The sequence below is a fragment of the Polypterus senegalus genome, chromosome 17, assembly GCF_016835505.1.
Source record: "Polypterus senegalus isolate Bchr_013 chromosome 17, ASM1683550v1, whole genome shotgun sequence".
In the NCBI taxonomy this organism is placed as follows: domain Eukaryota; kingdom Metazoa; phylum Chordata; class Cladistia; order Polypteriformes; family Polypteridae; genus Polypterus; species Polypterus senegalus.
This window is the reverse complement of record NC_053170.1, coordinates 82,217,172-82,239,213: the sequence shown is the minus strand read 5'-3', so window position 1 is coordinate 82,239,213 and position 22,042 is coordinate 82,217,172. Positions and strand designations below refer to the sequence as shown.

The following is a 22,042-nucleotide window of genomic DNA, read 5'->3' as shown; positions in this document are numbered from 1 at the left end:
GCTGAAAAACATCCCCACAGCATGATGCTTCCACCACCATGTTTCACTGTAGGGATGGTATTGGCCTGGTGATGAGCGGTGCCTGGTTTCCTCCAAATGTGACGCCTGGCATTCACACCAAAGAGTTCAATCTTTGTCTCATCAGACCAGAGAATTTTGTTTCTCATGGTCTGAGAGTCCTTCAGGTGCCTTTTGGAGAGATGGTTGTCCTTCTGGAAGGTTCTCCTCTCTCCACAGAGGACCTCTGACAGAGTGACCATCAGGTTCTTGGTCACCTCCCTGACTAAGGCCCTTCTCCCCCAATCGCTCTATTTAGATGGCCGGCCAGCTCTAGGAAGAGTCCTGGTGGTTTCGAACTTGTTCCACTTATGGATGATGGAGGCCACTGTGCTCATTGGGACCTTCAAAGCAGCAGAAATTTTTCTGTAACCTTCCCCAGATTTGTGCCTCGAGACAATCCTGTCTCGGAGGTCTACAGACAATTCCTTTGACTTCATGCTTGGTTTGTGTTCTGATATGAACTATAAACTGTGGGACCTTATATAGACACGGTGTGTGCCTTTCCAAATCAGGTCCAATCAACTGAAGTTACCACAGGTGGACTCCAATTAAGCTGCAGAAACATCTTAAGGATGATCAGGGGAAACAGGATGCACCTGAGCTCAATTTTGAGCTTCATGGCAAAGGCTATGAATACTTATGTACATGTGATTTCTCAGTTTTTTTATTTTTAATAAATTTGCAAAAACCTCAAGTAAACTTTTTTCACGTTGTCATTATGGGGTGTTGTGTGTAGAATTCTGAGGAAAAAAATATTTTAATCCATCTTGGAATAAGGCTGTAACATAACAAAATGTGGAAAAAGTGATGCGCTGTGAATACTTTCTGGATGCACTGTATATATGTTATTTGTTTGTTTTCTTTTATTCTATTATTGTAAAGCACTTAGGCCACAGCATTCCTATGTTGTTTTAAATGTGCTATATAAATAAACTGACATTGACTTAAATTGAGTGTCTAGCTTTGGCCATTCAAGAATTTTCCATTTTTTGCTTTGAAAAACTCCTGTTTTGCCTTAGCAGTAAGTTTGGATTATTCTCTTGCTGTAGGATGAAGCACTGGCCAATCAGTTTAAAGGCATTTACTGGAACTTGATCAGATGTTTCTATACACCTCAGAACTCATTGTGTCACTGCCATCAGCAGTTCCATCATCAATAAAGAGAAATGTGCCAGGACCTGTAGAAGCCATACATGCCCAACAATAACACTCCCAGGCACCATGTTCATCTTTGTCTTGTCTGTCCACATGACCTTTTCCAGAATTCTGCATGCTCTTTCACGTCCTTTTTCATAAACTGTAATCTGGCCTTCTCGCTTTTGTTGCAGATGAGTGGTTTGCATCTTGCAGTGTGTCTTCTGTATTTCTGTTCATGAAGTCTTCATATGATAGTCACCTCTGACACATCAACATCTGCCTCCTGAAGACTGTTTCTGATCTGTCAGACAGGCATATGGGGCTTTTTCTTTACCACAAGATTCTTTTGACATCAGCAGTGGAGGTCTTCCTTGGCCTTTGGTCCTTCCTTTGATTTAGGTAATCCTAAGGATTTACATAGGTCTTGAATGGTTTTATTCTTTTTTTTTTCAGCCTCATAATGACTTCTACGACTTTCATTGGCACAAATCTTGTTGTCGTTGAACAAGTGCAACTACAGACTCCAAAGAGTAGAAAGAAAGCTGAGGTATGTTATGAAACTCACCTGAGGAATCACAAACATTTGTGACACCAATTGTCCCAAACATTATGGTGCCATTATGGTAGAATAAGTGTTGCCATTTCTACATGCTGTGACTAAAATGTATGCAAATAACCTTTAAATGAAATTGCGATGTACAATTTAATTATGTCTGAATTGTTTGATTTGTAATTATAAACTGTGGAGCAGAGGGTTAAATCAAGGAAAAGTGTTATTTTCCCAAACATTATGGAGAGCACTAGATCCTTAAAATGTTTTGCAAATTATTTATTTTTTGCATCCAAATACAATCCACCCACGTACTGAACCCTTTAATTTCATTACAAGGCTGTGGGGGCTGCAGCCAATCCCTGTTTAAATCAAGCAAGCAGTGATGCTGCAAATTATTGATTCTGGACTACCAACCAGATTTAAATAGTTACTTAAGAGCATTTTACAGTGTAACCCTGTCTGTTTTAAAATGTATTCCTATGATCCCCTGGTTAAGAATCAGTGTTGTGTGGTAATATGAAATTGTAAACCAAAGAACATCAGGTGGTCTCCAAACTAACTGCAGCTCTACTAAAATTCTGCAGTACAGCTATAGTTTTCTGTCTTCATTTGGATGCATTAAGAACCAAACTCGGAGAGAAACTCTATAGAAATATGCATATCTATTTAACAAATTTCTCTTTGTATGTTAAATGGTATTTGCATTTTACTACAACTGTTATTTTGTTGTATTTGTAACACTGTAATACATTCTAAGATTATAAGAATGGCTTAAATTGGATTGGCCCTGCAATGAACAGGCAGTCCATGCAGGTTTGGCCCCATGATTTGTACCACACAGTGATGATAAAATGGGCATCTGTTTTCTATGCCCTTGGGCTGAATCAGTAAGTCAGAAAATGGAGTCCTTAATGTGTGCCCATTCAAGCAATACTGTTTAATGTACAGTACATCCATGCATCCATTATCCAACCCGCTATATCCCAACTACAGGGTCACGAGGGTCTGCTGGAGCCAATCCCAGCCAACACAGGGCGCAAGGCAGGAAACAAACCCCGGGCAGGGCGCCAGCCCTCCGCAGGTACAGCACCTCTATATATTTATTTGTGTCTGCTAAGGATTTGTGGCCTACTACAGTAAAGCTTTGTTGTTGGTGTTAAATATGTTTGTGCAGCAACTTATTTTGCACAGTTCAAAACAAAAAGCATCCATTTAGTCATAAAACTGACTGTGTACTTTGCCACGTCTAGTATAGCTCAGTGTAATCTATTTATCAGGAAGACAAGAAGATGCAGCTTGCAGAAGATGCACCCTGAGAGTTTAAAGTAACAAGGTGTTTGGCAGTTCCGACACAAATTATTACATTTATTCTTTCATGCATTCAGCAAAGCCATTCATTGTATGCACCATCAGTAAAACAGAAATCTTTGTTTATTCACAAGCCTTGCCAATTGCGCACACCCCAGAAAAGTACATTTGTCTGAGCAACTGTTAATTTCAATATCAGCGCTTATATAAAATGGCTGTGAAAGAACACAAACATTCATGCTTTTTTCTTGCAGCTATGTTATGGACAGTTCAGATTTACATGTAATATCATATTGGGTGACACTCGGATATGACTATTGTGAAACTGGGGGCATCTACAACAGCAACTGGATCTGGAAAATGTCAATTGACCAAAAAATTTACACTGCTTACTTACTGATTTATCTATATGATTATGAGCTTAGTAATGTTTGGAACATGAATGTCATTGGTTTTACTATCATAGAATAGGACTATTACAAAAGCCAGGAAATCAAATTGTAATACCCATCCTAAATAATTTTTGAAGAATACTTGATACAAATAAAGTTCTATCTATCTATTTTTTTTAAAGAAATGAAGAAATAAAACACATCTTTATACTGTCAACCCAGGGTCAATGCAAAGCTATGGCTGTGGAGGGACTTATGCATAAATAAACACATGAATTACTACAGAAAAAATAATCTAGAACTGATGGCATCCGATTCGAACATTGCCTCATTTCAGAGTATGTTCCAATGATGTGTTGCTTCTGACTTGTGGCAATGTCTTGTTGCCTTTTTTCAGCTTACTTCATTATCTACAGTACCTTGTTTTACCACAAATAAGTGACTGCAGACTATTTCTATCTACATGGTGTTGGACAGATTGGCATTATCCAAGCATGAACACTCTTAATATATGCTTTTTTTACCCAAAAGGCCTCCCTTTGGAATTTGATAAAAGTATCAATTAATTGTAATTTAATTACAGTAGTTGGCTTCGTCCTAACTACTATGGTATTTTTATCACTGTGATTGAAAGGTAATAAAACTTGAAGGATACATTCTAGTTATTATGAGTTTCTCATCCTAAATCCAGTAAGAAAGTGCAGAGAAGTATCTTACACATGCATGCACTCTCACAGACAGAACTGTGTGTGGACGGGGTGGTGAGTCAATGCAGACTAGCTGTGAGCAAATGAACGCCACAGTGCAAGCATGAGAAGCTTGATAACTAGCTAAAAAAACTTAACCACATGAACTGAACATATATTGAATTCAAAAGTTATGTGCCTTTTTATATAGGAGAGAAAAAGCTAACAATTTTATGTTTTGTGTTGTTTGTTATAGTCTTTTGACTATGTATATTTATATACCTGTAGAAATATATGTACTAGCTGTGCTACCTGCCTAAGATGGTTTGAAATCTAAGAAATCAACGTAGACCTCAGCATTAACGTTTGCAGTGCACCAGGTGAGGCACATGTCTCCGTTTTGTGCCATTTAGTTAGGGATTCATAAAAGCAGTGTTAATGTCTGTGATGCACCATCTGTCGGAATGACATGCATTTTATTACAAAAAACATCTGTGATGTGCCATCTTTTGGAATGACAGACATAACAACTGGATGGACACACAAACAGACACATGGATACTTATCTTTTTATTAAAGTAGATATATATGCTTGCATATATCCATATTTTGTTAACCTTATGTTATAAATAAATTGTATTATTACAAACCCCTACTCTCTTTTCTGTTTCTTTTTCCGGTTTCTTTGTGGCAGTGGCCTGCGCCACCCCCACCTACTCAAAGCTTCATGATGCTCCAACAATGATGGATGGATTAAAAGGCAGAAGTCTACGTGACCATCATCATCATCAAGCCCTTCCGTGAGAATCCTAAATCCAAAGAGGACTGTTTCATTTATGTTAGGTAGAATGCCCAGAGGGGACTGGGCGGTCTCATGGTCTGGAATCCCTACAGATTTTATTTTTTCTCCAGCCGTCTGGAGTTTTTTTGTTTTTTCTGTCCCCCCTGGCCATTGAACCTTACTCTTATTTGATGTTAATTAATGTTGATTTATTTTGTTTTATAATTGTGTCTTTCATTTTTCTATTCTTTAATATGTAAAGCACGTTGAGCTACTGTTTGTATGAAAATGTGCTATATAAATAAATGTTGTTGTTGTTGTTGTAAAGAGAGTGTCTGGGTTATTTGCGGAAAGCAAGTCTATGGTCATGTCCGAAGCACACAAGTGAATGTGTTATTGTAGACTTTAGCAAATTTACCTACTTCGTTAAAATGTTTTTTTTTACAGATCTCTTCATATTTCTGGCATCTCACCAAGAAAGTGAAACAGAGACCCCTCTCTTAACCTACACTTAACTTGTTGTCCCTTGGAGGGGAATCTTGTTAATTGTTTTAATTAATCACTAGCATTGCCAAAGATAAAACTGATAATTAACTTGGTGAATTGTACACCTCTTCCTACATTGGAGAAGGACATTTTATATTTAGGCAAAGGATGCAAGGAATGTTAATACCATACTGGCTGTGGCCAAACACAGCTTTTACCAAGTGCTATTTGACATTCAACAAGTTCAACTGTACATAAAACATTTGAGAGACAAAAAACAAATTAACAGGTTCACTACTTACATCGGTTACATTTAGATACCTGGAAGGAGAGAACTGTGGATAAAATCAGAAGTGATTGATAAAAGAATATGCAATGAAACTACAAAAATTTAGACAGTGGGGGAAGAGTCACGAGGGTCAGCGACATGAAATTATGAGTGAGTTCACCAGAAACTGGACCTACTTTTTATATGATAATGAAAGCTATACGCATACACTATTAAAATACAAAAACACATACTGAACATATGGAGGACAGATGCAATCTTGTAAGCCAGTAAAATGTAAAAACGCACCATAAATCTTCACATGATCTTGAGAAATGTGCCTTTACTTAGGTGTCTAATGAGTTGTTGCAAAAAGCCATCTGTGTGCATGTGACCGCAATACAGTGAGCTCAGCACATCCTCCACACCACCTGTCCTAACTCACAGCTTCTTAACTCGTCCCTTTGGTTTGGTGCGTGTGGAAGAGCATGAAGGCAATGGCTTATGGTCAGCACACAGGTTGCACCTGAAGAAAAAGATCGATAGAGTGCGGATTTCATTCTGGGCAGAGGCTGATAAAATGTATACAGATTAAGTCTTGTTTCTATTGGTAAAATAGATATTTGAGCTCTTTCAGTTTGTGCCCAAAAAAAAAAAACTAATCATGATTTTGCCTGCCAGCTGAAAAGGGTGAAAATATATTTACAAGAATAGCTGATGTCAATTTTAGTACAATGCTAATCAGAAATGCTGGATAGAGTGTCATGATTTACTTCCCTATCTGGTTTACCAGTTGCTCATTGCAGTTAATTACTCCAGTATCTCAAAACTGTCTTAAACAAAATGTTCACAGCATCCTACCATGTAATTTCCTCGGAGCAAAACAGCACATACATATTTAATGACTAAATCAGCACCAGACAAATTGATTTAATTTGAGAGTTACCTTCTCTGTGGCTTAGTCAAAGCAAAACATTGAATGGCAAAGTAGGAAAAAGAACTAAAATGTACTACTTTAAAAGGGGCCTCAACCATGTAGGTCAATTAGGAATGTACAGAAATCAGAAGGACAAGACGACAACCCTTACGTTTAGTGTACCATCTAGGTAAACAGAAATTATCAATCTTATTTCCAAGTCTTAAAGTGGAATGTTTAGCTTAACTGTAATAGATAATTAATTGGATGTTAAAAAAAGAAAAGCTCCTGTTGTTGGCTACATTGTTGCATGTATTGGCTGCAAGACGATTTTAAAACATTCACCTATTCAGTAAGAAATGTCCAGAGAGAAAGATTACCCACAATGAGCTCCACCATATCATCAGTTCCCTAAAACACAGTGGCCGTGCCCCACTAAAATGTACTTACTACGCTATTTTGTACCATGGAAGACACATTATATTCTAAATCCTCTATAACAACAAGAAGTCGAAAAACATGCTCACCTGCAAGGTAGCAAGACACTGTCCATTCAGGAGAAGGTGCAACTGCTTTGAAGTTAGTAAACTAAGTCAGAACCTTTAATTCTAGAGTTGCTAGAATTACCCAAATACAGGATTCCCACACTTTTCGCACAAGTGTTTTAGAACATTTTGGATACACAAAGAAAGTGCTTTAGTACCCTTTTTCATTTGATGAACTACAATGAAGTTAAACTTTTGTTTATACAAAGACCAAACCTGGGGGATTTTCACACATGTGCCTTTGCAGTCATTTCAAGTTTATCCCGCAGCAGCCTGCAGAATGGAGTGTGGCTGACGATGTTGGTGCCTCATAATGCCAGTCTCGCTGATATGCTGTATTCAGAGACTTGCAGCAATGTGTACTTGTGTTTTCTTTCACATGTTATGATTCAATGAACTTGACATGTGTGCAGCTCATGTTTGCTGGCATTTTGCCGAGCACCAGGATTCTAACAAAATCAATTAAATAGTTGGGAAAGCTCAAGAAAGACTGAAAGCCCACATCTTTGAATGTAAAAATTGAAGTGATAAAGTGTAGAGAAACATCTTTATTAGACAATGTTAATGAAAGGCAATTTCTTATTAGGGATTTTTTTGGTTTACTAGCTGTGTTACCCAACTTCACCTGGGAAATTTCACAAGACAGTCAGCATTTATCATTAGTGCCATCAGCTAACCAGGTATATCAGAAGTACTATGTAACTAAGTGCTTTTCTTTACACAATATTTGTACTGTGTGTGTGTGTTTTATTTTTATTTAAAATCAAGGGGTTAATATTATTGTCAGGCAGTGTTTTGTAGTAGTTAAGTCTTTGGACTTCAAACCCTGAGGTTGTGATTTCAAATCCTGTTACGGACAGTGTAAAACTGAATAAGTCCCTTCACTTGCCTGTGTCCAATTGGAAAAAAACAAAACAAACGTAACAAATTGGTTTCCAAATGTTTTAAGTCCCCTTGGATAAGGCATCAGTCAAATAAAAAGTAAAAGAATGAATATTCTCTCTTAATGTTTTTAAGTACTGTGATCAAAGAGTGGGGGGAAGGAGGGGGTTTGATTTTTAGTGGGCTTGGGGGTCAATGAAGGCAGAACAGATAAATGAAATAAGAGCTGGCATGCATCTAAGAGTGCTAGTAACCAACAGCAAAAAAAAGCACTTGCTAAAAATTGCTTCTTCCTTGAGCTATTTTATATTTTTATATTTTATATTTTATAAAATGATTAAGTCTCGTTTTTCCTGTCTTGAATGCCCCAACCCCATCTTCAGTCATCTGTCCACCCTACTGGTTAGTGGTCCTATTTGCATGGCCCATTGATCACTTTTGCTGTATTCTTCACTTGCATAAAGCACACTGTCGACACTGTAAAGAGGATGTCAGTATTTATTAATATGCTAAACTACAAATACATTTTATTGAGAAATAAAAAACCATGTCAGCTAATTTTCTGTGTTTTTAAATAACGAAACCAAATTTCACTCAAACCAGCCAAAGCATTTTTGGGATTTTGGGGTATGTAGTTTTTCTATTGGTGGGGAAGGGGGGTGGAAGTTTATGCCTATAAATTAATATATCATAATATCTTTTCTTATTAGTTACTTGTTGCCTTAGATGTAAACCATCCTGCCAAATTTCAGCATTTTAACTAAACAGGAAATAATGATTTTCTTGATAAGTGAGTGATTCCATAAGCCAGCTATTCATTCAGACACATAGAAGTGTAACACACCATATTAGATAGACAGACAGATCAAATTTCCATGTATTTCAATGTTATTTGAGCAGAAATGCGAGTCATTTTTGGAGAAGTAAAAAAGCTTACCGGTACTTAAAAATACTTTCTATTTAAAGTAATGGCAATTAGATGTTTTGTTACAAAGATTCACTTGTTTAAGGGGTTTTAAGGAATGGGTTAGCATCCTAAAGCAAGGGAAGCCTGTACACCTATGAGCAAACAAAAAAAAAAGTTTCCTTGAATCATGCATATGTGGTAATTTACAAAATTGCACAAATAAATCAGTTTCGCAACCAATTTAAAGCTCAAAACATGGAGCTTTGTTTCCCCACCTCTCAGAAACTATCCTCAACAACATTTCTAGATCTTTGAAAAATCCAAATTATCAACATGTTTAATTCAAATATGTATATTCCTATACCCCTCTCCCACATAAAATTTAGGCTATACATTTGGTTGCTAATTCCATTCATTTTCTATTAAATAACATACAGTATATTAAAATAAATATGCTAATTATTGCTTATCATGGTACTGCAGAGAAGTGATATGCTACATGTTGGTCAGATATGTAAGAATTTTGCCATAGGCATAGGGGCACTAGAGAACCCAGCAATCATTCAAGCTGTTTTTTTTTTTTTTGTGTGTGTGAAAAACTGGTTGAACGCAACTAAGTTTGTGAGAGTGAACTTTTTGTTGAATGGGTACAAGTAAGATAATATCACCATTATATTTCATTCTGATACATAAAGAAAATAAATAGAGACTTTGTTTTAAATAGCCCTGTATACTATATACAAAAAACACCTATATTACATCAAAAAGGTCAGCCTGTGATATATTCCAGAATCATTGCAAACAAAAACATTTTGTAAAATATTTACAGTGGTGAGGAATTTTGGCCCACTCATCTTTGCAGAATTGTTGTAATTCAGCTTTATTTGAGGGTTTTCTAGCATGAACCGCCTTTTTAAGGTCATGCCATAGCATCTCAATTGGATTCAGGTCAGGACTTTGACTAGGCCACTCCAAAGTCTTCATTTTGTTTTCTTCAGCCATTCAGAGGTGGATTTGCTGGTGTGTTTTGGGTCATTGTCCTGTTGCAGCACCCAAGATCGCTTCAGCTTGAGTTGTGAACAGATGGTCGGACATTCTCCTTCAGGATTTTTGGTAGACAGTAGAATTCATGGTTCCATCTATCACAGCAAGCCTTCCAGGTCCTGAAGCAGCAAAACAACCCCAGACCATCACACTACCACCACCATATTTTACTGTTGGTATGATGTTCTTTTCTGAAATGCTGTGTTCCTTTTACGCCAGATGTAACGGGACATTTGCCTTCCAAAAGTTCAACTTTTGTCTCATCAGTCCACAAGGTATTTTCCCAAAAGTCTTGGCAATCATTGAGATGTTTCTTAGCTTTGGGCCGCCACTCCTGGGAAGGTTCACCACTGTTCCATGTCTTTGCCATTTGTGGATAATGGCTCTCACTGTGGTTCGCTGGAGTCCCAAAGCTTTAGAAATGGCTTTATAACCTTTACCAGACTGATAGATCTCAATTACTTCTGTTCTCATTTGTTCCTGAATTTCTTTGGATCTTGGCATGATGTCTAGCTTTTGAGGTGCTTTTGGTCTACTTCTCTGTGTCAGGCAGCTCCTATTTAAGTGATTTCTTGATTGAAACAGGTGTGGCAGTAATCAGGCCTGGGGGTGGCTACGGAAATTGAACTCAGGTGTGATACACCACAGTTAGGTGATTTTTTAACAAGGGGGCAATTATTTTTTCACACAGGGCCATGTAGGTTTGGATTTTGTTTTCTCCCTAAATAATAAAAACCATTGTTTAAAAACTGCATTTTGTGTTTACTTGTGTTATATTTGACTAATGGTTAAATGTGTTTGATGATCAGAAACATTTTGTGTGACAAACATGCAAAAGAATAAGAAATCAGGAAGGGGGCAAATAGTTTTTCACACCACTGTATTTATTTATTTTATTTTTAAATGGGAGATGCCACATAATTGAATGGGTATACTTGATCCTTGGTTAGATTATATCGATGAGATTGTACATTTGGTGTGTAACAATTCAGAAAGTGTTTATTTTTATTTTTTATAAATCACATAGCTAATCTCTAAATCTGATAGGACATCCATAAACTTCAGTACTATTTTTTTCCCCAGAATTGACACAAATCACTACAACTGGCAAGGTAACATTTTCTTTGTGAAGTTTACACCTTCTACCCATGCTTGTGTGGATTATCTCCTTATATACAGTAGTTGTTTTCTCCCGCATCCCAAAGAGATGCCAATTAGGTTTATGTTTACCTCAAAATTGGCTGAGTGTGAATCAGTGTGGGCTGCTATAGACTGACATCCCATACGGAGTAGGTCCTTGAATCAATGCGGCTGAGACAGCCATTCTTCCCATAGCAGGCTCAGAAAATCAAAGTACTAATTTGAAAGAACATAACTAAAGCTCATGTAGACAAGACTGAAAACTCTCCTGATATATGCAAATTAAGTAAAAAAAATTCTATAAAGCATGTTATATTAGGATAAGCAAAAAAAGATCTGGTAGTCTTATTAGTTATTGTCATACACAATGAAAGAACACCTGAAACAGCACTTACCTTTCTTATCCAGGATTTACATCTAACATATCTATCCTAGTGTAGCATTACTTACTTTTTTGGCCACTGATCCCTCTGGCAGGATGGTTGCTCCCTCTGGACCCTCACAGGTTATCTGAGTTGTATCTCCTTTGGCTGGGAAAACATAGAGGCACCGCTCACCCAGTTGACGTTGAGCATGATCATAATAGCCCAAACGTTTCACTCTGAAACAAAAGGGAGAAATAGTCAACCATTACCACTATCACTAGATGATTTACACAAGCAGGAGTCCCCAATCACCCGCACCTCATCACTCCCTTTTAGAGAACTCTAGCTGGGTACAATTTCCTTCAGTGTCAGGTGTGGTTCACTCTACTCTGAAAATTTTCAGTGCAGTCTTGCATCCCCTAAGAAAGACATACCTGGATAAGTTATCTTGGGTGATGATGGATGGGGGCGGAAAGACACTCTCAGTACCTCCAGGGCAAAAGCTCTTGGTGATCCATGTGACCTTTAGTTCTACAACCTGGACCTGCATTCCAAGATAAAACATACAAATTACCCTAGAGACTGTTATTCGGCATTACCTGTCCTGACAGGTATAACTGATATATTTACCAAGGTTTTATCACTTTTGTTGCTCATAGTTTAAGGAAAGCATACCTCCTCTACAACTACTCGAAATTTGCTTTTTTTACTAAGAACTGGCTTGACTCCCGACAGCCACTGCACATTGGAAAACACCTTAGATGGTCCAATCAGCACTTGACCAGGATAGAAACCGTAGGAATCATCAAAAAACAGACCCTGGAGAGAAGGAAAAAAACAGATATAAAAGATCTGGAGACCACCAGCAAATACCACCAAGCAACCCTAACAACTAAAAAGTCAGCTCAAAGGCCATAGCATCTCTTACAGTATTTTCTATATGTAATAACTGTTAACATCTACACACCATAAGCTAGAAGTAGTAGTACACACACCCATTACCAGAAGAGGAAGCTGAGTTGGGCATTATAAAGGCTTCCAAATTTGTCAGGTTTTTACCCAGTGTGAAGAAAATTATTATTTTTTCTTTATATTTAATCAGTTTAAAACATATGTATATTCATTTAAATTGCCTTTAGAAAGTATTTAGACACCTTCACTTTTTAAACATTTTGCTGTGCTTAACAATGTTTTCCTTAATTAAAGCCTGCTTTCTGGACCTCAGACTAGGTCAAGGGTTCAACTGCTAACAAGACGATGACCCTTAGCACAAGCTAAAGACAACACTGGAGTGCATTAGGGTCACCTCAGTGAATATTCTTAAGTGTCTGGACCTGAACCCAATCGAACAACTCTGGAAAGACCTGAAAATATCTGTCCACTGATGGTCTCCATCCAACCCAACAGAGACTGAGGTTATCTGCAAAGAAGAATGGCTGAAAATCACCAAATCCAGGTTTTTGAAGTTTGTCGTGTCATACCTAACTCCAGGCCGTTACTGCTACGAAAGGTGCTTCAACAAACTACTGAGGAAAAGGTCTGAATGCTTGTGTCTATGTGATATTTCAACTTTTTATTTTTAATGTTTCCAAAAAATTCTAAAATCCTGTTTTTGCTTCGTCATTCTGGGGTATTGGGTGTTGCTTGATAAGGAGAAAAAATAACTGTAGAACAAGGCTGCATCAAAACAAAACATGAAAAAAGTGACAAGGTCTGAATATTTTCTGAATGCATTGTATAATGCGGTTATAAAACAAAGGGTTTCTTTTAGTTTCACTTAAACAATGGCATGGATTTGACCATGAGGAAAGTCTATTATTTTACATTTCTAACTTTCCCAGTAACTTTGAACAGTCAATAGGATGATTTACTACTTTTTAGCAGTCATTCTCATCTCCTATCTGTATACTGTAAGCTTATGGATGTCTTTGTCTAGTCAAAGTGGCTCAGGTTGAATGAAGAGTGCATTTGCCACTCTCTAATAGATCTACTGAATTAAAATAAATTATATACTCACACCCACACCCTTTGTAGAATGACTTAGGAACACTAATTTAAAAGAAATCCCTGATGCTATTCATTGCCCATAAGTAGAAATCAGAAGTGGCTTACCGAGTCACTGACATGAGGGCACATATCATAGAGTTTGGCACCATCCTCTGTATTCATTGAGCACCTGCAACAAGAAACAATGGGGATGCCATTGAGACAGCAGAATGAATGGCTTCCACTGAATTACTCCTTTACTCTGCTTTTGTGTTTGCTTATGCACAAGAAACAAAAAAACAAATTTATTTTTAATGGCAATATTTTACAGTGATCAACCACATCAATAACATAACATTTCAAGTAGAAATGTTTTACAAGGTTAGAGATTCACCCAAGCAACATTCAGCTAGTCCGTAGCAATAATCGAGTGTGCACCATTGTGGAAATACAGTCCACACTGAGGTTAGTTGTGTCATGCAAGGAGACATTTGATACGACTTGAAAATTTACCTGGCTCCATTAGACAATTTCAGGATGACATGGTTCTTCAGGTCATATACTTTCCCAAGCCAGCAGTCATATGCTATATAGTCCCCATACATAAAGGGCTGCAGAGAATTAATGACATAAAGGCAAAGTCAGTGGGTCAAGGTACCCTTCCGTTGGGAGGATGGGCTATCAAAGGTGCAAGGTAAAACAACGGGGAATATTTAATGCATGAGCAAAATGTCTGGCTGGATAAGGAGGTAGGCAGCAAGTGTTACTACAGGGTCTTATCCCAAATAGCCTGCCTGGCTTTACAAAATGGTTCAGGTGTTGTGGAGCTCATATTCGCTACTCACCCAGATGTGCTGCAGGTCACGGCTGTTCACAGGGTACAAGACGCAGTTTGTTCCAACAATCTTAACTGCACATTCAATGTTAATGTCGATGACTGTGCCACACTGGCCATCCTGAAAACAGAAGAATGAGCTATTAGTCTATTGGTACTGATGGAATGCTTCACAAGCAGAGCCATGCTCCCAAGTGGGTGTAGCTAACCATTCTAAAAAGCCTAAGGCTGATCAGCCAATCAGAAAGATAATGGAGATCCCTAATAGGTTTATAAATTACTAATTGGTTTTTTAGGCTCTCTTTTCCAAGTAATTTGTAGAAGACTGCAGTGTGTTTTGTCACATATTGTTTATACAAAGTAACAAACTATGCATGCATATTTTTTGTACTTTATACATACCATAAATTAGGCCTACATGCAAGTGTATGCTTTCATGTATAAGTGGGGCCTGTAATAGACTGGAACATCCAGGGTTTGTTCCTCCCTTAAGATTAATGCTGGCAACTCTAAATTGAACTTAGCCTGCTTAAGATTATTATGTATGTTATGTTTACTCAAACAACTGCCCACTCCAAAACCTTTTATTCTGAGTCATTCCACATACTAATTGCAGACATAAGGTATAATCAAAGTATATGTCTATGTTGCAAGAGGTTGTCCACCTGATCACAGCGGTGCCAATATGGCACGGTGCGAGGTAGTGGGGACTTCCTTGAGAAAGAACCCACAGTTATAGATACTGCACACCTCTGAACACCTGTGTCAACAGGGGACAGCATGAATTTGTCACTTCTGATAGCAAGAGGAACAAAAAAAAAAACAGGTCTACAATATTATTATTTAAGGGTGTCAGAGGTCAAGGTGCCTGTCACTCTGAGATATTTTCAGCTACCATGGAGGATTGGTAACATGCCCAAAGCTACTCTTAAAAATAGACAGAGGGAACACATATAAAGGAGCAGACAGCACTGAGATGTAGCCATTGCAAGGAAAAGAGTTGGAAGGACATTATGCATCACTAGGGGGAGCTCTAGAATGATTTCTCTAGAGCCAGTCCTAGAAGAAAAATTGAGTGGAATTAAAATTGAGCCATTAACCCAACAGAGAAAAGAGCTTTCCTGACAATGTAGTTTGTTTGCTTCTTTAAATTAATCATTTCTTCGTTGATCTCAACCATACATTTTAATAATGTATTTCTTAAATAAATCATTTGTGAGATCTGTTTGGGATGTACTGGCATAATTTTAAATTTGGTCTGATACTGTGGGCATTATCCTCTTATCTGTTTGTAATGCTTCAGCTGATCATGCCATTCACTGGATGTGTTATGTATTTATACATGTATTTATTTACTTTTATAAAATGACACCTCCTTAACTCCTGTTAAGCTATGAGGCTGAAGGACTGGTCCGATTACTTTGTCTTGTCAGGTGTAATTCTCAATTAAAGTGAATGCAGATGAGGTCGTGTTTTTACTGTTCAGCATTTTTTCCCCATAGCATCTATGGCAAGACCAATTCCCACATGGCTGACATACTGGCAATAAAGTGGTTTTAATCTGAATCAGAGTTTATTCCAACAATCAACCACCTCAAGCATTTAATCTCAAAATTAGTGCAATACCTCAAAAATCCATTTTAGGTTTCCAAAATAGACAATGGCGTGGCGACTGACACTGGCATGCATGGGTACTACGCCTTTTTGAAGGTGTGCATGTCTTTGTAACACAGGAGGAAGCAGTCTTGGTAAGTTTAAGTGGGTCCGTTATTGACTTCAGTTTATTGTGGGATGGGAACCCTGATGCTCAATTTCAAGAACAGCCTTATAAAGTCTGGAAACTTGTTCATAAGATGAGAAGCCAAGTGCCTTTATGTGATGAGCATTTAGGCTGCAAGGACCTTATAGTTTGAGATGAGTAGTTCATCTCCATTGATAATCAGGGAGAGAGAAACCTAGTTAAAGTGGGGCTGCTTTCATCTTTAGGTGCACCTGGCCGCACAGTGACCAGATTGATTGTTTATTCTTTTCTTTTCTTTTTTTTTGGAGAAGGTACCATAATATACATTCACTGAACAAATTCATGGGAGCACTCTACTAATACAATTTATTTTTGTAAAGCCCAAAATCACCCAAGAAGTGCCGCAATGGACTTTAACAGGCCCTGCCTCTTGACAGCACCACAGCCTTGACTCTCTAAGAAGACAAGGAAAAACTCCCAAAAAACCCTTGTAGGGAAAAAATGGAAGGAACCTTGGAAAAGTCAGTTCAAAAAGAGACCCCTTTCCAGGTAGGTTGGGCGTGTAGTGGGTGTCAAAAAGAAGGGGATCAATAAATTACAATACACGGAACAGAACAAATCCTCAATACAGTATAAAAAATTTAAAAAATTACAAGTATGGGGCAGAATTTAACAGTAGATGATATCACATAATATGATTTGATTTAATACTAGGTAAGGCCTCCTTTTGCTCCCAAAACAGCCTCAATTCTTCATGGCATGGATTCCACAAGATGTTGGAAACATTCCTTTGACAGTCTGGTCCATGCTGACATGCAATTTCTACAGATTTGTCAGCTGCACATTCATGCTGCAAATCCCCCGTTCTTCCTCAACCCGAAGGTGTTCTAGTGGATTCAGATCTGGTGACTGGGAAGGCCACTGAAGAACATGAAACAAGTTTTGGACGACTTTTTCTTTATGACATGGTACATTTTCATTCCCACCCACCATTAGAAGGTGTGTAAACTGTGGCCATGAAGAGATGCACATAGTCAGCAGCAATACTCAAATAGGCCGTGGCATTCGAGCAATGATTGATTGGTATTAAACGGGCCAAAAGTGTGCCAAGAAAACTTTCCCCACACCATTACAACCATCCTAGACCGTTGACACAAGACACACCAGACGCATGGATTCATTTTGCTGATGCTACGAGATGGCTCCACCATGTGTGCATTAGCAGAAATCAAGATTCATCAGATCAGGCTATGACAGTCTTCAGCCGTCCAGTGTTGGTGAACCTGTGCCCACTTCAGCCTCAGTGTTCTGCTCTTGGCTGACAGGACCGGAACCAAATGTGGTCTTCTGTTGTTGTAGCCCATTTACCTCAAGGCTCAAAGTGCTCTGTATTTTGAGATGCTTTCCTGTTCACCACAGTTGCAAGGAGTGGTTATCGGAGTTGCCATTGACATTCTGTCAGTTCAAACCAGTCTGGCCATTCTTCACTGACCTCTGTCATTAACAAAGTGCTTCTGTCCACAGAGTGGCCACTCATTGGACGTTCTGTGTTCTTAACACCATTCTGAGTAAACACTTTGTTGTGCGTGAAACTTCCAGGAAATCAGCAGTTACAGAAAAACACAAACCCAGCCTGTCTAGCACCAACAATCACGCCATGGTTGAAATTAGAGATCACATTTTTCCCCCAATTCTGTTTTTCAATGTGAACATTAACTGAACCTTTGGACTTGCTTCTGCATGCTTTTATGCACTGTGCTGCGGACACATGATTGGCTAATTAGATTACTGCCTGGATAAGCAGTGTCCAGGCATTCAAAATATTTGCTCAGTGAGTGTGTTATATCACACCTTACCTGAGTAAGACAAAAATCTATATTTTTTTTTTGTTGTACTTTTACTCACAGCTTTTAAATTAATATTTATTATGCACTTTCAATGAAGGTTCACTTTGGACTGTTTTTAAAATTGCATTGCTTTCTTCACAAAATAAAACCACTTGGATTTGAAACTGTATCTATTATTTCTGCTTCCATTATTGTTCTGCTGACTCTCAGTTACTGTCAGAGAATCCCCAGATCCTGCTAAAATCTTTGGAAGATTCTAGGGCATGGCAATCCGATTGTGTAACATTTAACAGGGGGCACAAATAGAAATATTGACCATGACGTGGTTAATCGGCTATAAGACAAAGAAAAACATACAGTAATAGTATTCATTTACCCACCAATAACAGCTAATCTGTGGTGCCCCAATTACTATGTAGTATGAGAAATTTTTTTTAATAAGCAGAGATTTGCAAAGGTGAACATACTATGGCATACTTTTGCTGTGTTGATAAATGATGTGAAATTTTTCAATTTACATTTCTGACACCAATAACATTTACAATAGGAACTGCCAACAACACAACTACCCTATATATTCACGTATAAGCCGGGTATTGAAACCTGAAAAATCGATCATAAAAATCAGACCCATTCAAAAATGCGAAACTTAAAAATTTTTTTACATCTTCTTGCCTCCTCCAATCTCACATCAGTTTCTCAGACGCATCAAATTTTTTTGTAGCAGCACAGTTACCAATTTCTTTTACTACTTTAATGACATTTAATTTAAACCCAGCTTCATATTTTATTCTGATGGAACGCTCCATCGTAGATAAGAGATGCTCTTACGATAAAGATGTGTGATGGTCAAGTCAAGTCAAATCGGGGAGTATGCACTGGTACAGTGTGTTGCCGCACCCACTACATGATGAAACAACTCGGGAAACCGGTTTGCAAACCCCCAGGCAGACGCACGGGCCAGTCCCACCCTCCGGAAAAGACCCTCTATCTGCTGCATCCAGGTGTTACATGGGCGACCCCTTGGCCTGGTCCAGCCACTTGGGTCCCCAACAATGAGGATCTTACGAGCTGGATCACCCTTGGGGAAACGTGCCACATGGCCGTAGTGCCGTAACTGACGCTCCCTCACAATGCAGGTAATGTGCCTCATTCGGGAGTCTATGAGCAGCTGCTCATTCAACACAAAGTCAAACCAACGGTACCCAAGGATTTTCCGGATAGACACAGTACCAAAGGAGTCCAGTCTTCATCTCAGGTCACTGGATAAGAGTCCATGTCTCACAACCATATAGCAAGACAGGAAGCACCAGGACTCTAAAGACTTGGACCTTCATCTTTTTGCATAGATATCCGGAGCGCCACACACCCCTTTCTAAAGACCTCATGACCCCCCCATGCTCTCCCAATGTGTCTACTGACTTCATAGGAAGAGTCACTAGAGACATGAATGTCAATGCCCAGGTAAGTAAACCTCTCGATGTGTTGACACTCTTTCAGCAAACAGACACACTGCTGCCGGCTGTGCCCAAGAGGTCATTAAAGGCCTGGATCTTGGTTTTTATCCAGGACACTCGCAAGCCCAGACACTCAGACTCCTCACTCAGTCTCTGGATCGCCACGATCAGAGCCTCCATTGACTCCGCGAAGATCACAACATCGTCAGCAAAGTCAAGATCTATGAAAAATGTATGATGGTGTGAGCTACAAAAAACACAAATCAGTGCAAATGTTGCTTCAGAATAGTTTGGGTATTACTGTGTGGTCACGTAAGCACAATACATAGAAAAAAAAAAAAAAGGCAGTGTGCTCTGTGGTTACTCTCTTAGGTGGGCGTTAGCATATCATAATCTCTTGGACCAACAGAGCGAATTTTCCGCATTCGACTTATATGACCAACATTATAAAATACCAGAAATTATACAGCAAAATCAAACCCCGACTTATCCGCAAGTATATACGGTATTAGTCTTATGCTGTTTGGTAAGAAGACATTAACAAAGACTTAACATTCAATAAAGTGGTTTCTTGTCTCCTGCAATCTGGCATACTAAAACAAATTCACTTAGATAGCTTAAGTTGGTGGCCATAGGTCTCTCAAGGTTTCATACTTCACTATAAGTATTGTGACTCTTTAAGTTAATACATAATAAACCCAAATGAAGCTCTCATATTAACAAGCAATTTTACCAGTATAATAATAATTGTTTACATTTATATAGCGCTTTTCTCACTGCTTAAAGTGCTTTTCACAGTGAATGGGTAGCCAATTCAACCACAACTAATGTATAGCATCCACCTGGATGATGCAACAGCAGCCATTACTGTGCCAGTACGCTCACCACACATTAGCGGTCAGGTGATGAAGGTGTGAAAGATAGTTAGCCAGTTAGAGCCAGGGGATGATTAGGGCACCAACATGTCTAAGCCATGGTGGGCAATTTAGCCTGGAAATCGGGATACAACCTGATCTTTTTGAAGGATGCCCAGGAATCTTTTATGACCATAGACAGTCAGGACCTTAGTTTTACAATTCATCCGAAGGAATGCGTCATTTTTACAGAGTCTCTGTCACTGCACTGGTGCATTGGGATCCACATTCAGACCACAAAGTAAGTACTCCATGCTGCCCTCGCCAACACCTCTTCCAGCAGCAATTCAATCTTGTCGTGGCTGGACTCCCATCCAAGTACTGGCTGGGCCTAAACATGCTTCGTTTCAGGAGAATGACCTGTTCAGAAGTGTAGGTGAAGTGCATATCACAAGCTCTTATGGCACTCAATCATTGAAATGATTAACCAATATACTGATGCTCTGTAGGTGGTATTAAGTTGCCTCCATTCGGGGTGTTCATTAGAAATATAATGATTTATTTCATAAGGCAGAAGTACACAATAAACAAGAATAGCCGAGTCAAACCTAAATATTTGAAATATTAAAGTTGTGCTGTAATTTAAATGTTTTAAGTGTATATATTCTAATTTTTAATACAAAAAAAGAAAAATAACATCATATTCATAATCACAGACATTGAAGTAGTCTAACATGACACCCCACATGGTTATGTTTGAAATTTACCAATTTTACACCTTCTGCGAGTGGCTCTTTGAATGTCTTTAACCACTGGTGAAGAGTCAAATATCAAAAATATTACATTCATGATCGGCACCTTCAAATAGCATAAAACTGAAATCCACATGCCTATATTACCAATCCCCATATTTTTTTTTTTTTTTTGTGTGTGAAAGGGATTAACTTTGATCCCTCATATCCCAGTGGAGGGTAAACCCCTGGGTTTAGTTGATGTGGCCTGCACAACTTTATGTCCTTCTGATCATTTGTGCTGAAGACAGATATTAGTATACTTTTTATCATAAGAGTATACTTTCCTGCACAAAATATGGTTGAAAAATGGCCTAAAAAAATTTGGATTTTTCCAAGTCTAAGGGGTAACCCCAAAAAGCTAAATGTCTTTAACAGCTAGACATCAAGACTAGTCAACAGTAAATAATATGAGGGAGTTTTCTTGTACTGGTAAGTCGGGAGACACTGACAAAAAAAAAAACAGAAGCTATTTCAAAGCATTCATAAGTAATTCTTATGTACACAAATGAAGCCTTTGTTAGGGTTTCATTACATTACAGGATGTGATTAACACATGCATTATTTAGGGGCTAATCTAAAGTCTTACCATCATGATTTGCTACATGGTCCACACAAAAAGCATTTAAGAAGATAAGGTTAATTTTTACATGAATATAAAGAGCCTAGTAAACAGAATAAAAGGATATCATGTTGCTCCCAATTCAATTCAATACAAAAACACCACTTATGGCAGACCATGTTACTTTCTTTAATTATATATTACTGAATGAAGTGAAAGGAGTGTTTTTGTGACAGCTCAGAGAATTCAGCTAGGATTTTTTTCTCCGATTTGATGCTCCCACATCGAAGTGTGCTCATGTTAAGATTTCCAACTATTTCTCATCTACCCAGCAGCATTTGAACACAGCAAAAAGCAATGCCTTAGAAGATTTGGAGCTAGACTTTGGGAACGAAGGATACTGAAGTGGCACGTGCTACTGCAACAATAGTTGTGTTGTGAGACTGACTCTGCTGGCACTGTGCAAGGACAGTAAATAAGACAAGGGGTCAATGCGGTC

General features: G+C 38.3%; 1 protein-coding gene across 2 annotated transcripts in view; it reads right to left on the bottom strand.

Moving 5' to 3' along the window:
• Positions 1-22,042, bottom strand: part of ube2o (ubiquitin-conjugating enzyme E2O) — a 76,536-nt gene that overhangs the window by 19,441 nt on the left and 35,053 nt on the right. For both annotated transcript variants that reach the window (XM_039739153.1, XM_039739152.1), the window contains exons 3-8: positions 14,302-14,412; positions 13,970-14,067; positions 13,583-13,646; positions 12,146-12,289; positions 11,905-12,014; positions 11,556-11,706 (exon numbers count right to left, since the gene is read on the bottom strand). In XM_039739153.1, the coding sequence (XP_039595087.1) occupies positions 11,556-11,706; positions 11,905-12,014; positions 12,146-12,289; positions 13,583-13,646; positions 13,970-14,067; positions 14,302-14,412 (678 nt within the window). The remainder of the gene's footprint in view (positions 1-11,555; positions 11,707-11,904; positions 12,015-12,145; positions 12,290-13,582; positions 13,647-13,969; positions 14,068-14,301; positions 14,413-22,042) is intronic.